Source organism: Triticum urartu, chromosome 4A (assembly GCF_056163025.1).
Source record: "Triticum urartu cultivar PI428250 chromosome 4A, HENAU_Tu73, whole genome shotgun sequence".
NCBI classification, from domain to species: Eukaryota; Viridiplantae; Streptophyta; class Magnoliopsida; order Poales; family Poaceae; genus Triticum; species Triticum urartu.
Genome location: NC_141876.1, coordinates 58,968,140 through 58,992,677, shown reverse-complemented (window position 1 = coordinate 58,992,677; position 24,538 = coordinate 58,968,140). Strand labels below are relative to the sequence as shown.

The 24,538-nt window shown below is 45.0% G+C and overlaps 1 protein-coding gene and 1 pseudogene across 1 annotated transcript; both read right to left on the bottom strand.

The window, feature by feature from the left end:
- Positions 1-9,096: 9,096 nt before the first annotated feature.
- On the bottom strand, positions 9,097-10,187 carry LOC147974756 (serine/threonine-protein phosphatase 7 long form homolog). The gene is made up of 3 exons (XM_087519547.1): positions 9,996-10,187; positions 9,487-9,900; positions 9,097-9,399 (listed from the first exon to the last, which is right to left on the bottom strand). The coding sequence occupies exons 1-3, from the start codon at positions 10,185-10,187 to the stop codon at positions 9,097-9,099; spliced, it is 909 nt and encodes a 302-aa protein (XP_087375673.1).
- A 731-nt stretch (positions 10,188-10,918) lies between these two features.
- LOC147974755 (uncharacterized) lies at positions 10,919-19,534 on the bottom strand (annotated as a pseudogene).
- Positions 19,535-24,538: the final 5,004 nt, after the last annotated feature.

Sequence of the window (24,538 nt, the reverse complement as noted above, 5' to 3'; positions counted from 1 at the left end):
AAGTTTAAATTTTCAGCACAAACATCTAGCCTTTCTTGCAACCATTTAATTTTCAAATACTTATGCCTCTTGCAAAATCTATCTTCCCTGTTTGATATGTACTTGCAAACTCTATGCACTCCACAAAAATCGACATTCTTATAAGAGATATTTTCATCATGACTAGTGCAATCATCATTAGTACTATGGATATTCAAAGAGTTCATACTAACAACATTGCAATCATGCTCATCATTCAAAGATCTAGTGCCAAACATTTTATAGATTTCTTCTCCTAGCACTTGAGCACAATTTTCCTTTCCATCATTCTCACGAAAGATATTAAAAAGATGAAGCGTATGAGACAAACTCAATTCCATTTTTTTGTAATTTTCTTTTATAGACTAAACTAGTGATAAAACAAGAAACTAAAAGATTGATTGCAAGATATAAAGATATACCTTCAAGCACTCACCTCCCCGGCAACGGCGCCAGAAAAGAGCTTGATGTCTACTACACAACCTTCTTCTTGTAGACGTTGTTGGGCCTCCAAGTGCAGAGGTTTGTAGGACAGTAGAAAATTTCCCTCAAGTGGATGACCTAAGGTTTATCAATCCGTAGGAGGCGTGGGATGAAGATGATCTCTCTCAAACAACCCTGCAACCAAATAACAAAGAGTCTCTTGTGTCCCCAACACACCCAATACAATGGTAAATTGTATAGATGCACTAGTTCGGCGAAGAGACGGTGATACAAGTGCAATATGGATGGTAGATAATGGTTTTTGTAATCTGAAAATATAAAAACAGCAAGGTAACTAATGATAAAAGTGAGCGAAAACGGTATTGCAATGTGTTGAAACAAGACCTAGGGTTCATACTTTCACTAGTGCAAGTTCTATCAACAATAATAACATAATTGGATCATATAACTATCCCTCACCATGCAACAAAGAGTCACTCCAAAGTCACTAATAGCGGAGAACAAACGAAGAGATTATTGTAGGGTACGAAACCACCTCAAAGTTATTCTTTCTGATCGATCTATTCAAGAGTCCGTAGTAAAATAACACGAAGCTATTCTTTCCGTTCAATCTATCCTAGACTTCGTACTAGAATAACACATTAAGACACAAATCAACCAAAACCCTAATGTCACCTAGATACTCCAATGTCACCTCAAGTATCCATGGGTATGATTATACGATATGCATCACACAATCTCAGATTCATCTATTCAACCAACACAAAGAACTTCAAAGAGTGCCCCAAAGTTTCTACTGGAGAGTCAAGACGAAAACGTGTGCCAACCCCTATGCATAAGTTCACGAGGTCACGGAACTCGCAAGTTGATCACCCAAAACATACATCAAGTGGATCACGTGATATCCCATTGTCACCACAAATAAGCACATGCAAGACATACATCAAGTGTTCTCAAATTTTTAAAAACTCAATCCGATAAGATGACTTCAAAGGGAAAACTCAATTCATCACAAGACAGTAGAGGGGGATAAACATCATAAGATCCAACTATAATAGCAAAGCTCACGATACATCAAGATCATATCACCTCAAGAACACGAGAGAGAGAGAGAGAGAGAGAGAGATCAAACACATAGCTACTGGTACATACCCTCGGCCCCGAGGGTGAACTACTCCCTTCCTCGTCATGGAGAGCACCGGGATGATGAAGATGGCCACCGGAGAGGGATTCCCCCCTCCGGCAGGGTGCCGGAGCGGGTCTAGATTGGTTTTCGGTGGCTACGGAGGCTTTTGGGAGCGGTACTCCCGATCTATTTGGCTCTTCGATGTTTTTAGGGTATATGGATATATATATATATAGGCGAAAGAAGACGGTCAGGGGAGCCACGAGGGGCCCACGAGGGTGGGGGCGCGCCCAGGGGGGCAGGCGCGCCTCCCTGCCTCGTGGCCACCTCGAAGCTTCCTTGACTTCAACTCCAAGTATCCTGGATCACGTTCGTTCCAAAAATCACGCTCCCGGAGGTTTCATTCCGTTTGGACTCCGTTTGATATTCCTTTTCTATGAAACACTGAAACAAGGGGAAAAAAGGAACTGGCACTGGGCTCCGGGTTAATAGGTTAGTCCCAAAAATAATATAAAAGTGTATAATAAAGCCCGATAACATCCAAAACATATAATATAATAGCATGGAACAATCAAAAATTATAGATACATTGGAGACGTATCAAAGCCTTGCAAGCAATGTAGCTAATGAGTTAGTTACGGGATGTAGCATTACGGAACGAGTAAAGAGACTTGCCGGTAACGAGATTGAAGTAGGTATTGAGATACCGACGATCGAATCTCGGGCAAGTAACATACCGATGACAAAGGGAACAACGTATATCGTTATGCGGTTTGACCGATAAAGATCTTCGTAGAATATGTAGGAACCAATATGAGCATCCAGGTTCCGCTATTGGTTATTGACCGAAGACATGTCTCGGTCATGTCTACATAGTTCTCGAACCCGTAGGGTCCGCACGCTTAACGTTCGGTGATGATCGGTATTATGAGTTTATGTGTGTTGATGTACCGAAGGTAGTTCAGAGTCCCGGATTTGATCACGGACATGACGAGGAGTCTCGAAATGATCAAGACATAAAGATCGATATATTGGACGACTATGTTTGGACATCGGAAGGGTTCCGAGTGAAGTTCAGGCATATACCGGAGTACCGGGGGGTTACCGGAACCCGGGGGTTACCGGAACCCCCCGGGGAGTTTAATGGGCCTTATGGGCCTTAGTGGAAAGAGAGGAGGGTCTGCCAGGGCAGGTCGCATGCCCCCTCCCCCTCTGGTCCGAATTGGACTAGGAAGGGGGGGCGGCGCCCCCCTTTGCTTCTCCCTCTTTCCTCCTTCCTTCTCCTACTCCTACTACATGGAAAGGGGGGAATCCTACTCCCGGTGGGAGTAGGACTCCCCATGGGGCGCGCCATAGATGGGCCGGCCCTCCCCCTCCCCCACTCCTTTATATACGGGGGAGGGGGCACCCCATAGACACACAAGTTGATCATTGATCTTTAGCCGTGTGCGGTGCCCCCCTCCACCATAATCCACCTCGGTAATATCGTAGCGGTGCTTAGGCGAAGCCCTGTTTCGGTAGCAACATCATCACCGTCATCACGTCGTCGTGCTGACGAAGCTCTCCCTCGAAGCTCTACTGGATCGTGAGTTCACGGGACGTCACCGTGTCGAACGTGTGCAGATCGCGGAGGTGTCGTATCTTCGGTACTAGATCGGTCGATCATGAAGACGTATGACTACATCAACCGCATTGTCATAACGCTTCCGCTTACGGTCTACGAGGGTACGTAGACGATACTCTCCCCTCTCGTTGCTATGCATCACTATGATCTTGCGTGTGCGTAGGAATTTTTTTTGAAATTGCTACGTTCCCCAACATTTTCGTGTAGGGAAACATTCGTGGTGGTCCGACCGGCCTCGTGTTGCATCGGTCGCCTTCCACACGCATATGTATGTTAGCGGACCCACATGAAAACGCACCCTCCCTGCCTTATCCTCTAGATATTTCTCGGCTGCTCCTTTTCTTCCCCGAGCGTCTACCTTATCCTCTGTCTGGCTCGCATCGCAGATCCTCTTTCCCACTATTTCAACAACCCTGGCGCGCAACGCGTCGGTTTGCAGTTCACAGCCAAGCAAACCCACTTTCTTCACCATGCCCCCATCTCTCTCACCTCTATGCTCCTTACCTCGTTGAGACCCGTCGTTTGCAACAAGGAGACATGGGGGAGAAGCTGCATAGATGGGGCAAGCTGGTGCTTTTTTATGCCGGCGATGGATGCTTTGTCGGAGGCAGGGAAGGTGGGGCTACGCCGGCTTTGACGCGCTTGTCGCGGTCTGCAACTGACAGTTGTGATGCTGCAATCGGCCCGGGCTGCAGATGGAACTGGCCTCATCAGAAGTTGCATCGGTAGTGTGTCGTGGTCGGGACGACGACCACAGGATGACAAGATGCTGCAACCGAACGGATGGATGATAGAACCACGGTCTAGCGAAGCTGCAACTATGTCCCGAAAAGCTGGAAGCACGGTCCGGCAGTGCTGCGAGGCGCCTATGTGCTGGCGAGGGGGTGTGCTACAAATGCGGCCAAAAAAAGTTGGAACTATGGTTTGGCAGAGCTGGAAGCATGGTCAGACGGAGCTGCAATGCGACAACCTGTCGGCTAGATACCGCAACCATGACCGCGGGAGCTAGAACCGTGGTCCGCTGGAGCTGTAAGGCGACGCCCCTGCTGGCTGGATGCTCGAACCAGCGCCTAGATTTGCTGGAACCGTGAAGATGTTGTGACCACCCGAAGGCGATGAGGGAGACACAACCGGCAATGCTGCAACCGCCTGTCGACCGCGTTTGCTGGAACCGGTGCTCCTCGCTGGTGACCATGGCAAGGGTGATTTATGTTGCAAACGATCAGCGGCGAGCTGACTGGCGGCATGAGGGAGGCGACCGCCGGAGGGGATGAATGTGGGTGGTACTATTGGCTAGCAAGCACAGTCTGCCTTGGACGTGAGCTGTTGGTCAACGCGCTGGGAGGCATGAGGACAAAGCGCTACCTAGAGAGGATGATGATGGAGAGGCAAATCGAACGGATGTAACTAATTAAATCCGACGCACCCCGGTGGACCGACCAAAATTTCGGTCAGTCGACCAGCGCCTAGTGTTGCCCTTTCGTGTACGCATATTATTGTCCTTGTGCCAGCATGAGCGCCAAACCAATGCTAGCACACATATATAAACTTATGACAATTCAACAGCCATATAATCTGTTTAGTATTGGTACGAGGATTTAGTGGTTGTGGTATGTTTATAATTATGAAGATCTGACGATGATGACTGCTTATGTATTTATGAAATCTAATGATGACTATGATAAAGTTAGGTACAACTATAAATATTAAATAACTGTAAATGATTATGAAGGTCTACCAAATCAATGGTTGGATGTCATGGTGAGGCTCGGCTAACCAATCATTTCGATCGCTCCGGCAGTGCAAACGTGTGTGACATCTTTTAGTTTCATGATGGGTGTGCTTGTAGTGGTTGACCCGGATAGTTGGGGTTATTGTTTTTCTTCATTCCCTTTTCAAGTGGTGATGTGTGCGTTTGTACTGCCATTATAAATTTCATTAAACGAAATGGTTCAGGCAGGCTAATGTCCGCCGTAGTTCACCTAAAAAAAGACCAGATGTTATACTTTCTTTGAGAATTTCTAGTGAACCTACGTCAGCTTATGGATGATTACTAAGATTTAATGGACACAATAAGTTTATGTATAGTTTTGAATATACAGTTGTGCAATGGCGAAGCTACAGATAAATGGTTGGGCAGGCCAAACTAAAGAAGACCATTTTTTCAAATGTTGACTTGTATATTTCAGTACACACACTACTCAGTTATTTTAAAAACCATCTCAATTCTGAACCATATCTTTTTCTTTTGAAAACCAAATCAATTATTCACTAACAGGCCTGTCCCATAGCTAGTCATATGTTGTAACTAAATTACAATTCATAAACTTGCAAACAACAATTGACTTGATAATTCATGCTACCAAATTGCTCGGCTGCTGCATTCGGTTAGGCTAACTGCGAATTTTAGGTCTCTACTATTGTGAATTTAAGATGATGCCTGCGGATTTTAGGTCTCTACTATTGTGAATTTAAGATGCCGTGAAGCGCAATTAGGCCCCTCCCAATGCTTCATCTTGTACAGGTACTAAGCCTTCCATGTAGGCAAAAACACTGATGTGGCAAGTTATTTAAGAGGAGAGAGATGGGTGTGATGACTCCAGGAAGAAACAATGCTAAGTGCGTGAACCTAAGCAAAGTATTTAAATGAAGGAAGCCCACCAATACATGAAGAGCTTTAGTTGCTAAATCATTAAATGAAGCAAGCTTAGCTACCATAAATTAAGCACCTATGCATTGGGGAGTATAGTTGCTAAGCTATTTAATGTGCTTAGCACCTCATATAAGCACAGATGCATTGACAGCAGCCTTACACTAGCCACAATGGGTAGTAACATAGACTAGTAATATGCACATATTACTAGTCTATGTTACTACCTCTTAGTAACATATGTGTGGTAACATGGAGCATTTCATTTATTAGGCTATAGACAAATCTTGTCTTGATATGTGTGATGTCACTCATACTAGTAGTAACTATTCCCTCCTTCCATCTATATAGGGACGTTTTTCGAGGCTAACTTTGACCAAATATTAGAGTAATAATATATGACATGCAACTTACACAAAGCACACCGTTAAATTCGTGTGTGAAGGGAGCTTTCAATGATATAATTTTCACATTGTGCATGTCATGTACTATTAATCTTGTCAATAGTCAAAGGCGGTCTTAAAAAAAGCATTAGGCCCTATATAGATGGAAAGAGGGAGTAGCTATGTTACCATTTTCATCTCTTTCTTCATTTATTGCATGCCACACCATCTATTTAACCTAGATATGTGTGATGTTGCTATTTTTTTAAATAATACATTTTTTATTAATTTGCACAAATATTACGCTCAAAAAATAATTTTTGAAAATAATACACCGTCGGCCCGCAGCCGGCCGAGTGGACCTAGTCGGCCCACAGCAGGCCGACTGAGACCCTATCGGCTAGCTGCTGGCCGATTGGCCTATCGGCCACCAGTTCAGGTCCAGTCGGCCAGTAGTGGGCTGACAGAGCCTAATTGGCCTGTTGTGGGCCGACAGCGACTAATCGGCCAGTTGCGGGCCGACAGGGACTAATTGGCCTGCTGTGGGCCGACCGGTGCATGCCACCATTTTTTTCCCGAACGCTCCCTCGATTTTCTTTATAAACTATGACGTATTTCGTGCAACCCTTTGCCCGTAATATTTTCCCGCCATATGTTCGCGCCAACTCTTTCCCGCCATATGTTCACGCCAACTCTTTCCCGCCACCCGTTTCCCGCCATATGTTCGCGCCAACTCGTTCCCGCCACCCGTTTCCCGCCAATCGTTTCCCGCCATACCGTAGTCATTCTTTCCCGCCATTTTCTCATCCCTACCTATAAAACCCCCTTCAGACAGAGGAGGATAAGCATTCCAGTGTAGTGTAGTTGAGATGTCCCATTATCCTTTCGATCGTAGTTTTCACCTTGAGATGAGTAGGACTCTTCTGAGGCTAGCTACCGATTTCAGGATGGACAATAGGATAGTTCCATGGGACGAACTCACCGGTAGTGACACCATAATGAATGAGTTGGCTCATGAATTACATATGTCTGGGTGGCCTGAAAGGACCTATGAGGAGGTACGTATAGAACTTCTTAGGTTGCATGCAAGGTGGAAGAAGGTAGTGAAGCCAGAGAGTGAAACTTTCAGAAGGACTGCAGAAAAGCATCCATTTTTATGGATTAAGGAGAGCGAGGACGAAGATGATATCTTCATGCCGCCGCTTCCGGGTTCTGCATCGTCAAAGAGCAAGAGTTTTGCATCGTCCAAGGGCAAGAGTACTGCATCCTCGAAGGGCAAGAGTTCCGCATCGTCCAAGGGTAAGAGTTCTGCATCCTCGAAGGGCAAGAGTTCTGCATCGACGGAGGATGACGATGATGACTTAATGTAGTTTTTATGATGTATGTTGTAAGTTTAGTCGTATGTACCGTTAATTTAGATGTAGTTCTATCTAGTTGTTTATACTGTCTTGTTGTACGAGCATTATGTTCTATCTAAATATGATGTTGTAGTTCGGATAACAGAGTACTAAAATAGAGTAGGCAGATGTCTCATACATAAGTACATAGTCATTTGTCTCATACATAGAATAGACATAAGTCTCATACATAAGTAGATGGTCATGTCTCTACTGATAGATGGAAGCGTCAGTGACGATGTCTGGCCTGGCGAGGAGGCGGATCTGGAAGCGGCGACCATCCCAACCTGTTAGGTGGCCTAATGTTACGAGGAGGAATTTCAGACTCTCCCTGGTCATGCTGTGTATCCTGTGTGGGGCCTGGTGGAGGAGTCGAATACATGTTCATCCACTGGGTGTGCTGCGACATCTGAGCATGTATGTTCTCCTCGGGATGTTGATCACTCCCCCACGTATCATGTGATGCTGACATAGACGCATGATATCCGTAGGCTCCTGCACGATGGAACATTTAGTCATGAAGAATGAGGTCGCCTCAATTAATATTGAAAACAATAAAAATGAAGACACTTACCTGCTGGTTGTGACGGCTGCTCTGGCTCAAACACGAAGCTCGACGAGGGACCGTGCTGCTGTGGCTGTGGAGAAAACACGAAGCTCGACGAGGGACCGTGTTGCTGTGGCTGTGGAGAAAACACGAAGCTCGACGTGGGACCATATTGATGTGGTTGCTGCCATGTTGAATTGCCAGGTTGGTCAGGACGGGGTGGCCTGGTTGTCGGCTGATGTGCTAGACGTGGACGTGGTTGATGTCGGTGCATGGAGTGACGCGGCTGCTACTGCTGGTGCTGAACAACGTCGGTTCTCCGTGTGCACGTGATAGCCTCGTACACAGTTTGTATCTTGTTCTGAATTCGTTCCAAGAAGGGCTGTAGCACTAGACGGTGCTGAAGAAGAGGTCCAGACGACAGTGATCGTCCAAAGGTGGTCACGTCCTGGTAGAGTTCGTGTGTCAAGGTAGCCTGCAAATTTCCATGACGATTAATAATGTATGTCTCTTGCACGTCAAAGTATGTGACAACATTACTTAAAGAAAATATATCTTACCGCGTACTGCCTAGACCCCGAAGTGTCATAGCTCGGGTACATATCCGACGGAGTAGGATCCGGTATCTCCTCTGGGTGGGAGTGCTCAACGATGCGTAATCGTGTTCCGGTCATGTAGCATCGCAAATAGAGATTGAATTCATCTAGATCAAAATTGTGATTCTCGTGCCATAGATGTGTGTTTGCTGTCTCCCATTCTATAACATACGGCTCTAGTCTAACTAGCCAGTCAGCAGTTGTCCTGGTCATGCCCTTCCTTGTCGTCCTAAAATTGTGGTGTGTGTTCAACAATTACCTAAAGCTTCGAATGGAGTACTATGAAAGATAATGCAACATTGAAAAATTAGTTAATACCTGTGGATGTGTGCTGGCACTGGGTTCTCTATAGGGGGAGGCAGCTCCAACTGCAGAAGACCAAATTGCCTCATAACCCTCTGTTGTGCCATCTCCTCGACGAAGACATTGAAGATGATTTTTGATTTTGTCATCCAGTAATCTCGGTCCCTTGTGCATAGCACAGACAGACCACCAGGGTATCTCGCTTGTATGGCTGCTTCCGTGTAGGGCTGCCAGATGACCCCGGTGTACGCATCGAACTGCTCGTTCAATGCTGTGTATGCCTTCCTGGTCTGATCACTAGCAAAGCGTCTCTGCAGAAAACAAAAGTTAGTAGCCGCTAGCATCGAACTATCTCTTGTGCAGAAAAAAGTTACATTAAACTATAACATGGTGCATACCTCGCGACGTGTCCAACACAGACCGAAAGTAGGCATGTCGATGTTGTCAGCATCAAACATGGCGTCTATAGGCTCACGAACACGTACATCTAGTCGCCCTAGAGAGAATCTCTCCCACGACCATAGCTGTAGGAATAGATGGCATCCAAGAAGGGTTGGCTTTCTCGATGTAAGTTGGCAACCGTTGCACATACCTCGGTATGTAGCCGCTAAGACCGCCGAACCCCAACTCCTCTGTCTGATCTGATCCGCCGTCTGAGCGCTCGCTATCTCGAGTGCCATAGGGATGTAGAGCGCGTTAATAGTGGTGACATGGTTCTCTGTGAACATCACCTTGCCGAAAAGCCACATTAAGTAGGCCTCCAGGCTCCGAGTGATCTGTTCCGCAGTCAACGGCGCCCGGAAGTTTTGGATCTGCATTAAGCAAAGAGAAAGTATTAGTTAGCCGCAGTTATTTTCTGTAAAACCATATGCACGATAACTTGAAGATAAGAGGTTGGGGAAATTACCCGGAAATTGAGCAACCACTCATACTTAGGTCCGTGATGCTCCCATACCGGATCCGGAGCATCCGGAAAAACACCATGAAAACGTTGTGTAAGGGCTCGCTCCCAACCAGCCAGTGCGTCCAACGGTCCTATGGCATGACCTGCCAACGGTAGTCCGAGCAAAAGTGACACATCCTCCAGAGTAGGAGCCATCTCTCCCCATCAGAAGTGAAACGTGTGGGTCTCTGGCCTCCAACGGTCCACTAAGCAGCTCAGCAAGGACCCGTCGATGGCGATGCGTTTCTCACCCGGGATAGACTCAACCAGACGCGCGAAAGGTAAAAGGCCGGCCCATTTCAACCTTCATCAGAGAACATTTCAGTTAGTGTCTCCCATTAATATGCATGTCAGTGTGCAAATTAATAAAACATGTACCGCTGAAGCCATCCTGGGTGTATCATCCAGTTTTTTTTAGGAGTGCGAGTGACCAGAGGCTCAAGCTTGCGCTCATACCATATCGCACCACGATGACCCCAATCAATGTTCCCATTCAGCAACCACATTCCCGACATTCCTGCACATAAAAAAATTCAGAACATAGTGCCACACTTAATAAAAATTCAGAACATAGTGCCACACTTAATACAAATTCAGAACATAGTGCTGCACTTAATACAAATTCAGAACATAGTGCCACACTTAATAAAAATTCAGAACATAGTGCCACACTTAATACAAATTCAGAACATAGTGCCACACTTAATACAAATTCAGAACATAGTGCCACACTTAATACAAATTCAGAACATAGTGCCACACTTAATACAAATTCAGAACATAGTGCCACACTTAATACAAATTCAGAACATACTACTGCTAGCTTAGCTTCTTCCTCTCGCCCTTACTCCTCTACTGCCTCTTCCTCCTCTTCTTCCCTGGTTGCCTCATCCACGCCTAGCGACAAAAGTGGGACAATTAGTGTCCCTATGGCCAAATTCATTGCACAGAATGCATTGCCTAGTCGGACCTCCTGCTTCAGATTCATCCATATCATTCCGGATGCGCCGACAATGCCGTCTGCCTCTACTTGTACGCATATGCTCTGGGTTTGGAATGTAACGCCTTTCAGCAGGGTTGACGCTGTTGAAATTACCCATTGATCGAAAACCCATCAGCTCACCTGTCCAGGTATTGAGGACAGACTCTTTCAGAAAAAATGGAGACACAAACAATATTGCGTCCATTCCAAGCTGCCCACAAGGAGCAAGTACATGTGAGCAAGGTAGGTGAAGCAATTTCGGTTTGTTGCATGTGCACTCACACGTTGGCCAGGCTTCATTGCCAATTTTCACCTCATGCGTCCTCAACTCATTTGCACATCCGAATTTGTTGTTGGCTAAGCGGACCTCAAACCTTCTTTCTTGATTACCGATGGCGACTACAGTGTGTGATCTAGCTTGTTATCCATGTACTTCATGACTCTTTCACAGTACCATGTATTCGGGTTGTTGAAGATATGTTGCTCTGCTTTTTGACATCTATCTCTGAAATACTTGACGGTGCCATAGAAAATACCCTCAAACATGGCTGTAAGTGGCAATGCCCGGTTTCCTCTGAGGACAAAGTTGTATGTTTCTGCGAGGTTTGTTGTCATGACACCGTATCGTGCTCCATGTGTGTCATGTAGCAAAGACCACCTCTCTAGAGGCTCATGCTCTATCCACTGTTTGAAGGTTTTAATCAACCTCCCAAGCCTTCTCCTAGTACCAGGTGGGTCAAAGCTTGGCAGGTCACATAGCCCAACAGGCTCCTCCTCCACGGCCGATGTTCCTGTTGCCAACTGTGCAGCTACTGCTTCAACATGTGCCCTCGCCGCTGCATCTCTTGCAGCTTTCCTGTCCCTCACGTGTCTCTGCATGCACACATTAAGTCTGTCGTGTATCAAATTGTACTTCCATAGCTGGTTCTGCTTGTAGAGTTTTTTGAACAGATTCATCAGGTTCTTATTTCTAAACTGCGAGAAGAAATTAGCCCCCAGATGGCGCATGCACCAACGGCTCTGCAAGTCCTGCCATGGAACTTGTTCCTCAGGGCCTGGGTTTGTCAGTGTCCTTATCGCACTGAGTATACCTGCATGCCTATCATGAAGGATGCACACATTGGGCTTCTCCTTCACAACTGATATTTTCAACTGCCTGAAGAACCATGTCCAACTTTCAATGTTCTCACTCTCCACAAAAGCAAATGCGAGTGGGACGACTTGATTTTGGCCGTCTTGACCTATGGTTGTCAGGATCTGACCCTTGTACTTGCCTGTGAGAAAAGTACCGTCAACACATATCACCGGTCGGCAATGCCTGAAAGCTTCGATGCATACACCGAAAGAGAAGAAGAGACGATGCAACACCCTCACAGTTGGGAACTCTGGCATGAACATGTCTTGGATATCGATATAGGTGCCTGGATTCCGCTGCTGCAGGGTGTGGAGGAGCTGGACAACAGAGTCATATGCATCAAAATAAGAACCAAATCTCCTCTCAAGCGCCGCATGCTTAGCCCTCCAAGCCTTGCCATAAGAAATTATGTACTTGAACCTGGCGAAGACTTTTGTCTGGACTGCCTTCACTTCCATAGCTTTGCCCTGCACTATCTCATCGTAAAACAACCGAGCAATAAGCATCGATGAAAGGTTGGCATGATCCTGAGGGATGCAAGGAATAAGACAACTGTGATTAACTAAGTCACTTATCACCCATCTTGTGCCATACTTAGGGAGAAAACCGTGCACCCTGGCGGGACAATCTGCGTTCTTGCATACCATTGTCAGGAATTTCTGACTGGACACCTGAGCTGTGAAAACCCTTTGCGTGGACATTGCCCAGTTAATTATTGCATCTTTCAGGGCTTGCTTGTTCGGATACATAGCACTCGTCGCAATATTGTTCTGGTGATATTGCCAGGCTGAATCATGTCCATCATTCACGGTCATTGCAGATGAGAAGTCATGATTCCACGATGCAGGATTCAGGACCTCCTCTGCATTTTCTTCTTCATCTAACTCGTCGGAATCATCGGCATGACCCCTTTCAACATCGGTGTCTTCTTCTTCCATCCGGTCCTGCATGTGCCCATCTACCTCGTCAGCGTCCACCTCGCCATTGTAATCACCATCGGCATTTCCTCCTTCTACCTGACTACTCTGCCCCGGTTCATAACCATAAGCATTTCCTCCTTCTACCTGACTGCTTTGTCCTTGTTCATAACCATCATCTCCAGCATTTGACATAGATAACTGCCTCCCTACACTGCTATGATCAGGATCGTAGCCACCCTCGCCTTCATGTGCAGTGACCTCCTTCACGACGGGAAGAACTAAAGCAACAGGATTGCATCCCCTTCGTTCACAACCTTGTAACCGCAGCACCCATTCGGAGTCTCGCTCTATCGGCCTCACACTACTAGGAAAAGGGCTATAGATAGGATTGACACTAATGGCGCACCAGGGAAGTAGTGCGCCACTACTATATACTAATGGCGCACATGTTGGTGATGCGCCATTAGTGTGAAAGACACTAATGGCGCACCGGACAAAAGGTGCGCCACTAGTGATATTTTTTTTCATTTTTACATACATACTAATGGCGCATCCGACCGAAGTGCACCATTACTAGTTCTAACTAGTAATGGCGCACCGGACAAGGAGTGCGCCAGTACTGAATTTTTTTTATTCTTTTTTTTTGCAAAACAACTAATGGCGCACTACTACGCGGTGCGCCATTAGTATATATATATATATTTCACTACTACACGACTATCTTGGTTACGGTTATCTCGCGGGGCAGGTAGTCTACGGATTTTCTGGATGCGTAAGGTGCACGGATAACACAACGTATCGCCAGCTAGATAGAGATCCCGGGTCTTCGAAAACCGTGTTCATGGGACATCGACGTCCCCCTCGCCGCCGACGATCAACCGCACCCTCCCCCACTCCACCGCCGCCGACGATCAACCGCACCCTCCCCCGCTCCACCGGCCGCCGCCGCCGACCCCCGGCCCACACCCTCCCCCACTCCATCATCGCCAATGACCCACCGCACCCTCCACTCCACCTTTTTCATATTCATAAATATTTTCAAATAACAAATTTGAACATATTTTTTAAAAAAATTATTACTGTTTTTATAAAAAAATATTACTGTTATGATTTAAACAAGTTTGAACATATTTAAACACAAATAAATATCAAACGGCATTTTAAATGCACTACTACACGACTATCTCGGTTACGGTTATCTCGCGGGGCAAGTAGTCCACGGATTTTCTGGATGCGTAAGGTGCATGGATGACACAACGTATTACCAGCTAGATAGAGATCCCGGGTCTTCGAAAACCGTGTTCATGGGACATCGACGTCCCCCTCGCTGCCGACGATCAACCGCACCCTCCCCGCTCCATCGCCGCTGACGATCAACCGCACCCTTCCCCGCTCCACCGGCCGCCACCGCCGACCCCCGGCCCGCACCCTCCCCCGCTCCACCGTCGCCGATGACCCACCGCACCCTCCACTCCACCTTTTTCATATTCATAAATATTTTCAAATAACAAATTTGAACATATTTTTTAAAAAAATTATTACTGTTTTTATAAAAAAATATTACTGTTATGATTTAAACAAGTTTGAACATATTTAAACACAAATAAATATCAAACAGCATTTTAAATGCATAAAAATAAAAATTGGGGAGCCTGGGAATCGAACCCAGGACCTCCAGTGTGTGTGCTGCATGCTGACCAGTCAGGCTAGTGGGCGGGTTCTGATGTAGATTGGGTTAGGAGGAATATAACCTGAGGGCTTGAACTGTAATAAAAAACATTCTAATGGTGCACCGCTGCTGGGTGCGCCATTAGTAAGCTCCCCCCCCCACTCCACCTATTCCCCTCCCTCCCTTCCTCCCCACTCGACCTAATTTGCCCCCTCCGCCCCAACCGTACGCCGCCGCCGCGCCTGCACGCCCCCTCCGTCCCCTGCCGCCGCCGCCCCGCCCCCACGCCCCCCACCACTGCAGCTCCCCCCCGCCGCCGCCCCCACGCCCCCGCGCCCCCCACCACTGTAGCTCCCCCGCGCTGCCGCCCCCACGCCCCCCACCACTGTAGCTCCCCCGCGCCGCCGCCCTCGCGCCCCCGCGCCCCAAGCCGGAGGAGGAGGACCAGGAGGAGGACGAGGAGGAGGAGACGACGACCGCCAGCTCAGCCAGGCCACGCGACGCCGCCGTCCGTGCGCTGCTCTGCCCTACCTCAGCTTAGCCAGGCCGGCGCCATGTACTCCCTCGACTGCAGGTGAGCCCCTCCCCTCCACTTCCTTCTTCTTCTTCTTCCTCTTGCCCTCAACCTCTGCTCTGAGTCTCGACCGCTGTGCAGGGCCCGTCCATCTCCGGCAAGCTCACCACACCGCGCGAGCTCAACGACCGCTGTGCAGGGCACCACCACGCAGGTGACAGTTAGGTACAGTTACAGAAAATGGCTTGTAAATAGGGTTAGGGTTTGGGAGTGGAGACCATGGCCATGGCTTGTAAATTGTTGTTGATTCTCAAGTAAATTTTTCTATTATGTACAGTTAGATACAGTTACAGAAAAATTCACACGGAAAGGTTGTGTCATGCATCACAGGATTTGTAGGAGTTCTTGGAGCCACAAAAATAACTTTAGAACCCAGAGAGGCCTCAGACCAGCATCATAGGCAATAGGATCACGCAACATCTGTTCTTATTAGTTTAATAGAAGAGAGAGGGATGGAAAAATAGACAAGAAAGCAGAATATAGCCAAGACAAGTAGCATCTATTCTTAAGCAGAGTATAAGGATAGCATAGAAGAAATAGACAGGGTAGCACCCAACTAAACATCTACTTCTGCAGAACACTGCACTCCACTTACACATGGTATTTTTCTGCAAATAGGACACCACACCCACAAGCACTTGGGCTAGTATCATTAGCAGTGCTGCTGTAAGTATATATAACAGCAGTAACCTGTAACAACAAGTATAAGTAGCTATTACCCAAAGGTCAGCCAGACCAATGGGAATAGACAGAATTAAGTAACCAACTCCAGGAACTAGAGTAGCATATTCAGTTAACTGAATCCAAACACCCTTTTTATCCTTCAGTTTATGCTGTACTATAGTCAAGAGGATCTGATTGTCTGTAGTTCTCATCTCACAGCCATTCTGAAGCACTCGAACCGCAATGTCTTGAAATATCCCACCATAATTTGTTTTAAAAAATGTTTGTTTGCACCTCATCTACTGCTTGCTTCATATTAAGCATGAACCATCACACCTGCTTAGCATATGATGGGGTCCAAAATCTGTATAACAGTTTAATTTTTTTGCATGGAAAGGTTCACCCAAATTGCCATTAAGAGAAACCAGAGCTCGCTACAAAGTCTCGAATACTAATCTTTATAACTATGTGCTTTCTTTTCTATATTTTCTGACAGGTGGCACATATGTTTCTGATGCCATATTTGTTGGTTTTTTCTGGAGGGTGATGATGTCATGTCTCTACCGTAGATTAAAATAAATGAAAGTTTAAAAATATGAGAGAAGTTGTCTTGACTAATTACATGTTTATGTAAAAAAGAATAGCAGGGATATTTTACAACTCCTGTGTGTGTAGTTGCTTGTTTTTACTGTAGTTGTGGCTGCTTTCTTCTTGTATCATAAAAATATCCCTGCTGCTGTATTTGTGATGATGTTGTACTTGTGATGATGCTACTTGTGATCTTCTGAAATGACCCATTGGCGACTTCATTACGCGGGGATAATGATTTTGCAGGTACCCCGAGAGGCCCTTGAGTTTGCCGGAATGTTGATTAACTTCCGTTCCGGCAAATTCGGGTACTCCATATGTCCTATTTTCAGCAAAGGTCATGCTGAAATTTTCCGTGAATTTTAGCATGACTTTGCTAAAAATAAGACATATGGGATACTTGCGACTAATGCCTGTTATCATGCATGTTTTATGATCTGTTGTAAGGGTACTAATTGGTCTCTTCTGCTGCTTATCAGAGATGGCGGGAAGCAGCCACCGCCGCTCTGCGACACCGCAGTACGAGTTGGATGCTTCCGAGTTCTTCACTATCATACTTGGGACTTCAGTATCATCCATGACGCAGGTATATAAAACGAGAGATCTCCCCTTCACCCATCTCATTATGATATCTGTTGTTTGCTACATCACTCATTGTCCCAACCTGCAGAGGCTGCCTGACAGTTTTATGAACATGCTGATGGGTGAAGATCCGCTAAATAATGTGAAGCTGCGACAGGCCGGCAGCGGGCTTCGCAGGCAGTGGGATGTGGAGTTGGTGATCAAGGAGGGCCACATGTACTTGTCTCGTGGGTGGGAGAAGTTCTACCGTGCCTACGACCTGCGGCTGGGGTACTTCCTTCTCTTCAGGTACGACGACGATGCCACCATGCTCATCGTGAAGGTGTTCAACGCGACTATGTGTCGCATGCGCTACGCTGACGATGATGATGCCGGTGCGTTCTGCCTCTTCTTATTCCTCTACATTTGGCTTTGTCTCACATCGATTGTTAACGGTCATTGTTGCATTTGGACAGGTAATGGGAGCAGCAGCAGCAACACTGGCTACAGCCAAAGCAGCAGCGACTATGGCTGTAGCGAAAGCAGCAGCGATTCTGGCTGTAGCGAAAGCAGCAGCGATTATGGCAGCAGCATAGACAACAAGAAGGATGATCCGGACTGGAGTGCGGGAGAAGAGGAGCAGAGTGGGAATGAGGAGCTGCAGGATGACGATGGGCATCAGGCTGAGGATGACCTAACGCTGGTGGTGGCTGACCAAGGGCAAGAGATGGTGGTGGCTGACCATGGGCAAGAGATGATGGTGGCTGACCATGGGCAAGAGATGGAGGTGGCTGAGGATGACCTAGCGATGGTCGTGCCTGAAGGTGGCCTCGCGATGGTGGTGGTGCCTGACAATGACCACGCACCGGTGGTGGCGCCGGCGATCCCACAGCTGGGCGACATGACCACGCCAATTGAGGTAGAAGACTACATCCCACTACCTCCACCGCCTCGCCGCTCTTGGCGCATCAGGCTGAGGAAGGAGAAGGAGAAGAACAATGCATGAGAACTGAACTTTGTCAGGTATGTCAGATCTCCAAAATGATATATATATATATATATATACATACTTAGTTACCTATGTTATCTCTAATATGCTTAGTTTCTTATAGGTTAGCTTTATTTTACCTAAGTTGGCTCTAATATGCTAACTTAGAGCTTATATGTTTAGTTTCCTATAGGTTAGCTCCAAAATAACCTATGTTAGCACAAAATGATCAAGTTTACATAATAAGCTTATAGTCTTTTTCTTATTCTTCTTCTTTTCCAAAATGACATAGGTTAGCTTCATTTTACCTAAGTTGGCTCTAATATACTAACTTAGAGCTTATATGCTTAGTTTCCTATAGGTTAGCTCCAAAATAATTTATGTTAGCACAAAATGATCAAGTTTACATAACAAGCTTATAGTCTTCTTCTTATTCTTCTTCTTTTCCAAAATTCTTCTTATTTCTTCTTCTAGTGTTCTTCTTCTTCTAGTATTCTTCTAGTCTTCTTCTTTTTCTTCTTCTAACTTCTTGTTTATCATTTTGCAGATTTGATTTAATTCACGGAAGCTTGCATGGATGGAGTGCTTCTTTTCCATTTGTGTTTTTATTTTGTATCAGTGTTAAACTTTTGTGAATTGATGGATAACGGTGTTGGATGAACAATATGAAACTTTTGTAATATGTAACGATGAAACTATGTGTTGGCTATGTATGTATATATGATGGAACTTGTGTGTTGGCTATGTATGTATATATGATGGAACTTGTGTGTTGGCTATGATTGTTATATGGATGCTTGTTGTATATATATGTGTTGGATATCTCATAGGTGAAATAGTGACATGAGATTAAGAAAAAAAATTAAAAAAATTGTTACTAATGGCGCACTACCATGTGGTGCGCCATTAGTATAGCAGACACTAGTCGCGCACCGCGGGCAAAACTAATGGCGCACTGTCTGGTGCGCCATAACCATACCAGATACTAATGGCGCACCAGCGGTGCGCCATTAGTAAAAAATTCTAGTGACGTGATACTAATGGCGCACCGGTGGTGCACCATTATTAGGCAAAACTGGTGCGCCATTAATAGGCCTTTTCCTAGTAGTGTCAAATAAAAGTAAATTATTGAACTTGACTGTGTCCACAATGCATGAACACCGACGGTGTGTGTTTCAGTATCAAGACCTAAACTTGCCGCAATCCATTCTTTCAACTGACTGACAGACCATGTTTGAGGTGTGCTCATTGGCACATCTATATGAGTAAATTCACTCAGATCTGCTCCCATCTCAGTTGTTTGGACAGTACCAGGACCATAGCAAAATCTGAAGTTCACTACATCAGACATCTCGGCTCACCTATTTTTTTCAACAACGAAATACAGGTATTAAGCAACAACTTAATATACCCCCACTAAGAAATATTAGACATGTGTATATATTAGCTAGCTATATATTACAGAATATTAACGGAGCAACTAATACCACTGAAAAAATAGCACGATATATCGCCGCTAATAGCACGCTATAGCATATAGAGAATTGTCTCGCTAAAATAAATCAATGTACAATGCCTCGCTAATAGCACGTTATAGCGCGTTATAGCACGCTAATAGCATATTTTCAAGGATGACGCTATTTTCTGTAGCGCGCTATTTTTTTCAATGACTAATACTACCGGAGCAACTAAAATATTTTTACACAACTAATTAGTTAACATCTAAATATATTTACGTATACTACCGGAGCAAATAACAATAATCACACACCTAATTTATTTCACATAGAAACATATTAACAAATACTACCGGAGCACCTACGAAAAATAAAATGTTGGTTGAAATATACTCTTGAAGCGTGCGTGCGAACGACGAACGACGGCCTTCAATCACCGGAATCGGAGAGGGAAACTCCACCAAACTGCCGGAGCTTCACCTCCACCGCCTCCACCACACTGCCCCAACTTCTCCACCACCACCTCCATCGCCGCAACAAGCTCCACCAATGAGCTGGAAAAAAAATCCACCTAAATGCTCATCACGACCGCCACGAGCTACCCCATCAATAGATCGAGGTCTCTTTTGGTTGCCCTAACTGAGTAGAATCCATTCACGGTGCCAAATCCGCAAATAAATGGTTCATTTAGGTGTAGAAATTGGGGGCATTTTGGTGTACAGAGAGGAGAAGGAAAGAACAGAAGAAGAACCTCGCGTGCGTGGGAGGAGGAAGAAGAGGCAGGGAGCCTCTCGTGCCGCGCGAGGTGGGTCCACACCCTGTCGGCCCGCAGTTGGCCGATCGGCCCGCGGTAAGCCAATAGGCCTGCGGTAAGCCGACAGGGGCTCGCCCCGTGACCGCCGTGCCGACAGCTCCCTCTCTCCCCCCTCGCGACGTGGACTGCCCAATCCGCGCGCGACACGTGGCAAGCTGGCCAGCTGTCGGCCAGCTACTGGCCGAGTGCACCCAGTCGGCCTGCTGTGGGCTGACTAGGCCCAGTCGGTCCGCAGCGGGCCGACGGTGTATTATTTCTGAAATTGTTTTTTTAAGCATAATATTTGTGCAAATTAATAAAAAAATGTATTATTTAAAAAAATTAGCTGTGATGTTATTACTCCCTCCGGTCCTTTTTACTCTGCATACAAGAATTGTCTGAAGTCAAACTTTACAAAGTTTGACCATATTTATATGAAAAATATCAACATCTACCATGATAAAGTTATACAACATGAAATTTAAGTCATGATTTTTTTCTATAAAGTTGGTCAAACTTTACAAGGCTTGACTTCAGACAAATCTAATATGAAAACTAAAAAAGACCAAAGGGAGCACCTATGTTACTCCCACTGTGGGTAGTCTTAAGGTAAGTAAAGCAAATTACTTGTGCTAGCTGCCTGGGTCATGAGGGGATGGATCACCCTCGGCGCTGCGACCGGCTGCCTGGCTGCTGGAGCACAACGCAACCTCCCCGTCTACGCCGTACGACCGTGCACCTGGACTGCACTTGGCTGGGCACTCGGACCTCAAAAAGCAAGTGTCATTCCGTCAGGCTGCTCACGGGATGGGCTGTGCATATCTAACTCCTTTTCCGTTTTTGTGCTGGGCGGCCCACGTCACACTTTTGCCCCAGCATAGCTCCGCCAGTGCCGTTGTGGTCCATTGATTATAAAAGAGTCAACCAAATCAATTGCTTGATGTTCTACCTTTTTGTGAGAACCTATATGAGGCGATCCCTCTTTATTTGTGTTGTATTGTGCTTTTAGTATACATTATCATGAAGATGTAATGGCCACGATATGTTTCGGTACATTTATGAAGATCATGTGGTTGTGATCTATTTAGGTAAAATCATCGATTCATGGTAAAGAGTGGGCAGTGTAGCCTCTCATGTTCTTTGCAACCTACACCATACAGCTTATTCAGCCATTGATAAAAGTTTCGGGAAAATGGGCAAGTGAAATAGTGAATAAAAAGAACCAAAAGGTCAAAACCATACCAGTGCTTGGCCACAGATCTTGAGATTTCATCGTGAAGGTCTCAACAACTTTGTGGACTTCAGAATATTTATCCTTTTGAACTGAAGTACGTAGACATCATTGGAATTCACATGAATTTATATTACCATCAAAGAAGATGCAGACGGCTTTAATAAAGGCAAAACCTCAGCTGGATCACTTATTTTAGAGACATGCTTAAACAACAAATCAGAAAGATCGGTTCGCCCTTTTTAACCAGTTTCCTGATCACCCAAAGCTACTGTAGTATATGGACCCATCATAATTTCATCGCCCATTGAGACAGAGATTCTTTAATATATATAGCAAATACCCAATTAGTCTTGCTTTGAAAGCCATACATAGTAAAATGCTGTCATTATTACAAATAATAGTAAAAAGAAGAGAAAATTTTACTTTGGTCTCATATGTCATCTCAAAGGCAATGAAAAGGCTATTGAATAAATGAATACATAACTACCTAGAGTAGTTTATTGTTTTACTTCTATTCAAATTCAAGAAAGGGAAAAGGGATTTAATTTTATATCACAATTGATGAGGAGCAGAAAAAGAAACACTACGAAACACTAAACTTTCAAGCATGATATGCAGGGGCGGAGCTTAGTTGGGGCCAACCTGGGCCATGGCCCGCCCAGGATTTTGGTAAAAACAATACCTGTGCTTTTTAGCCCAGTCCAGTAACCATGCAACGTCTATTCGGGCTAGTACTCATGGCCTGATATTTTTCGCTCATCTATTCTTTAATTCTACAAATTGCAGCGGCAAGCCTTCTTCTTGTTTTACAAAAAAGCGAGTCATTTGCTGGGTCACCAGCTATAGGGTACGAGTACAAGCAAAGATGACGCTCACACAGGCCAAAGACCTTACAGAAAAGCAACAACGAAAAACTCATGGATAGTTGCAGACTCGATAGTTGTGCTTTCCTTTGAGTTGGCCAGCCCAGCTTTTTCTTCGAAGCTCCACCACTAATGATATGTATATGTATAATTCTAGAGTTTGATCCTGATTCTAGGCAGCTAAAAGATAAAAGGGAAACAAATTTATATGGCAAGATTTATATAGCCTAAGCTTGTGTTTGACACTTGAAATCGGCCTACATTATCTATACCAGGAAAAACAAAACATCAATAAACAGAAATTGTGGAGTGAATTGCTTTTATTATGAACAAGCAGTCAGTGCTGCAGTCCAGATAGATATTGAATCATGAACAAGCAGTCAGTGCTGCAGTCCAGATAGATATTGAATCATGAACAAGCAGTCAGTGCTGCAGTCCTTTACTCCTTGTCATGCTGGAGCAAAAAGCCTAGAATGACAGATTGCTATAACTTGTGAACCAAAAGATCACAAAAATGTATAATTGTCCAGGGGGAACTTGGTGTTCGATTGTAAAGTTATAACACAACCTTTTTGCTCAGCGCAATCAATACGAATGATTAGGTATAAAGCATGAAAGAGTAGGTTTCACTCAATTTCTTAAAGCCACGGATTGCTAGTACAAATTATGTGCAAATACAAGATACTTAAATGCAGTGTCGGGAATGAACTGTTTTAGAGGAAAAAGAGAGGGAGATATACCGTTCTCCAGAGTTCATTTTTTGAGTGGAAAGATCCAATCATAAGGAGCTGGAAACACAGTGTTTGTCAGTTGGTACAGTTCTCAATAATCTTAGTTTCAATGTCAAATTTTAACATAACATAAGAGTAGGTTTCACTCAATCTCTTATAGCCATGAAATGCTACTATGCTAGTACAAATTATGCACAAATGCAAGATACCTAAATATATTATAGGGAAATGAACTACTTCAGAAATTGAATATGTCACGAGGTGCTAGGAAAAGGAGAGTGAGATATACTGCTTTCCAGAGTTCATCACTGTTGGGAAAAAACTATCATGCATTGTCACCTAAAGAATAAATAGGATTCACTTTCTACACAAAGAATTCAGGCCATGTGAAGGAATCTAAAAACTGATGATGTGGATGGTGGACCATTCATAAGAAATAGTCTTGCCATGGCCATTGCTTACTGTGTTCACAGTAAATTCACAGCCTAATTAAGTACTATGCAATGCAGTTTTAGGTTTTCATGATAGGTAACTGAGAAGACATGTATACGGAGTTAAAAGTAAAAATTAGCAATGCGATATGTATATCAATAAATGATATGTGACAGAGTCTTGCAATGCAACATTACGAAAGTATGTTAACTCACAGATGGAAACATCACAGAGGAAAACAGATGCTAATGAAAATTTGGACTGTCAACAAATTAAAAAGGCTTACATTGTCGATGTCCCAGATCCCTAAATTTTGGTCAAATGGTGATGTACCAAGACACATAATTCTTCGACCGAACGATACATTGGTTATCAGAGAAGAGAATGATTCCATTGACCACTTTATGCTTGCTCTAGCTGAAGAAATCTCTCGGAAAAAAAATGCTGTGTAAAATGCACATGAAACTAAATATAGAACAAACTTATGATAGTTGATCGTATAATTAGCAGCAAACAAAACGGCGTACACTACTGAAATATAAAGGTGGCAACCTGGACGTCTCTACCTTTTTTAGGACGATCATCTGGAATACTTCTCTGAACAGAACAAACCAAGGGACCAATGGAGCTACCAGATAAAACAGTGAACAAAAATAATCTAGGATGTGATCTTGCCATGGCCATCAGACGTTGTGGCGATCTTGACTGGTTCTTTGAAAACATCTGTTTGGTCTGTTTCTACTACAAGGAAGGCAAAAGAACAAAGATGAATGAACACAATGGAGAACAGCCCAGGGAGACTGACCCTCGACATGATGTCCGTTGCTGCTGGTAACCAACAACGTCATCACAGCCACATCTCGCCCGAGGAATTTCTGAGCGGGCTAGAACACAAGGAGGCAGAAGCAGGAAAGAAG

Excerpts from the sequence above, each read along its gene's own strand:
- LOC147974756 (XM_087519547.1), bottom strand. The coding sequence starts at position 10,187 with ATGGCTCCTACTCTGGAGGATGTGTCACTTTTGCTCGGACTACCGTTG. Across the intron at positions 9,901-9,995 it reads AGTGGTTGCTCAATTTCCGG|ATCCAAAACTTCCGGGCGCC; the intron begins GTAATTTCCCCA and ends TGCTTAATGCAG. Across the intron at positions 9,400-9,486 it reads TGTGTTGGACACGTCGCGAG|AGACGCTTTGCTAGTGATCA; the intron begins GTATGCACCATG and ends TGTTTTCTGCAG.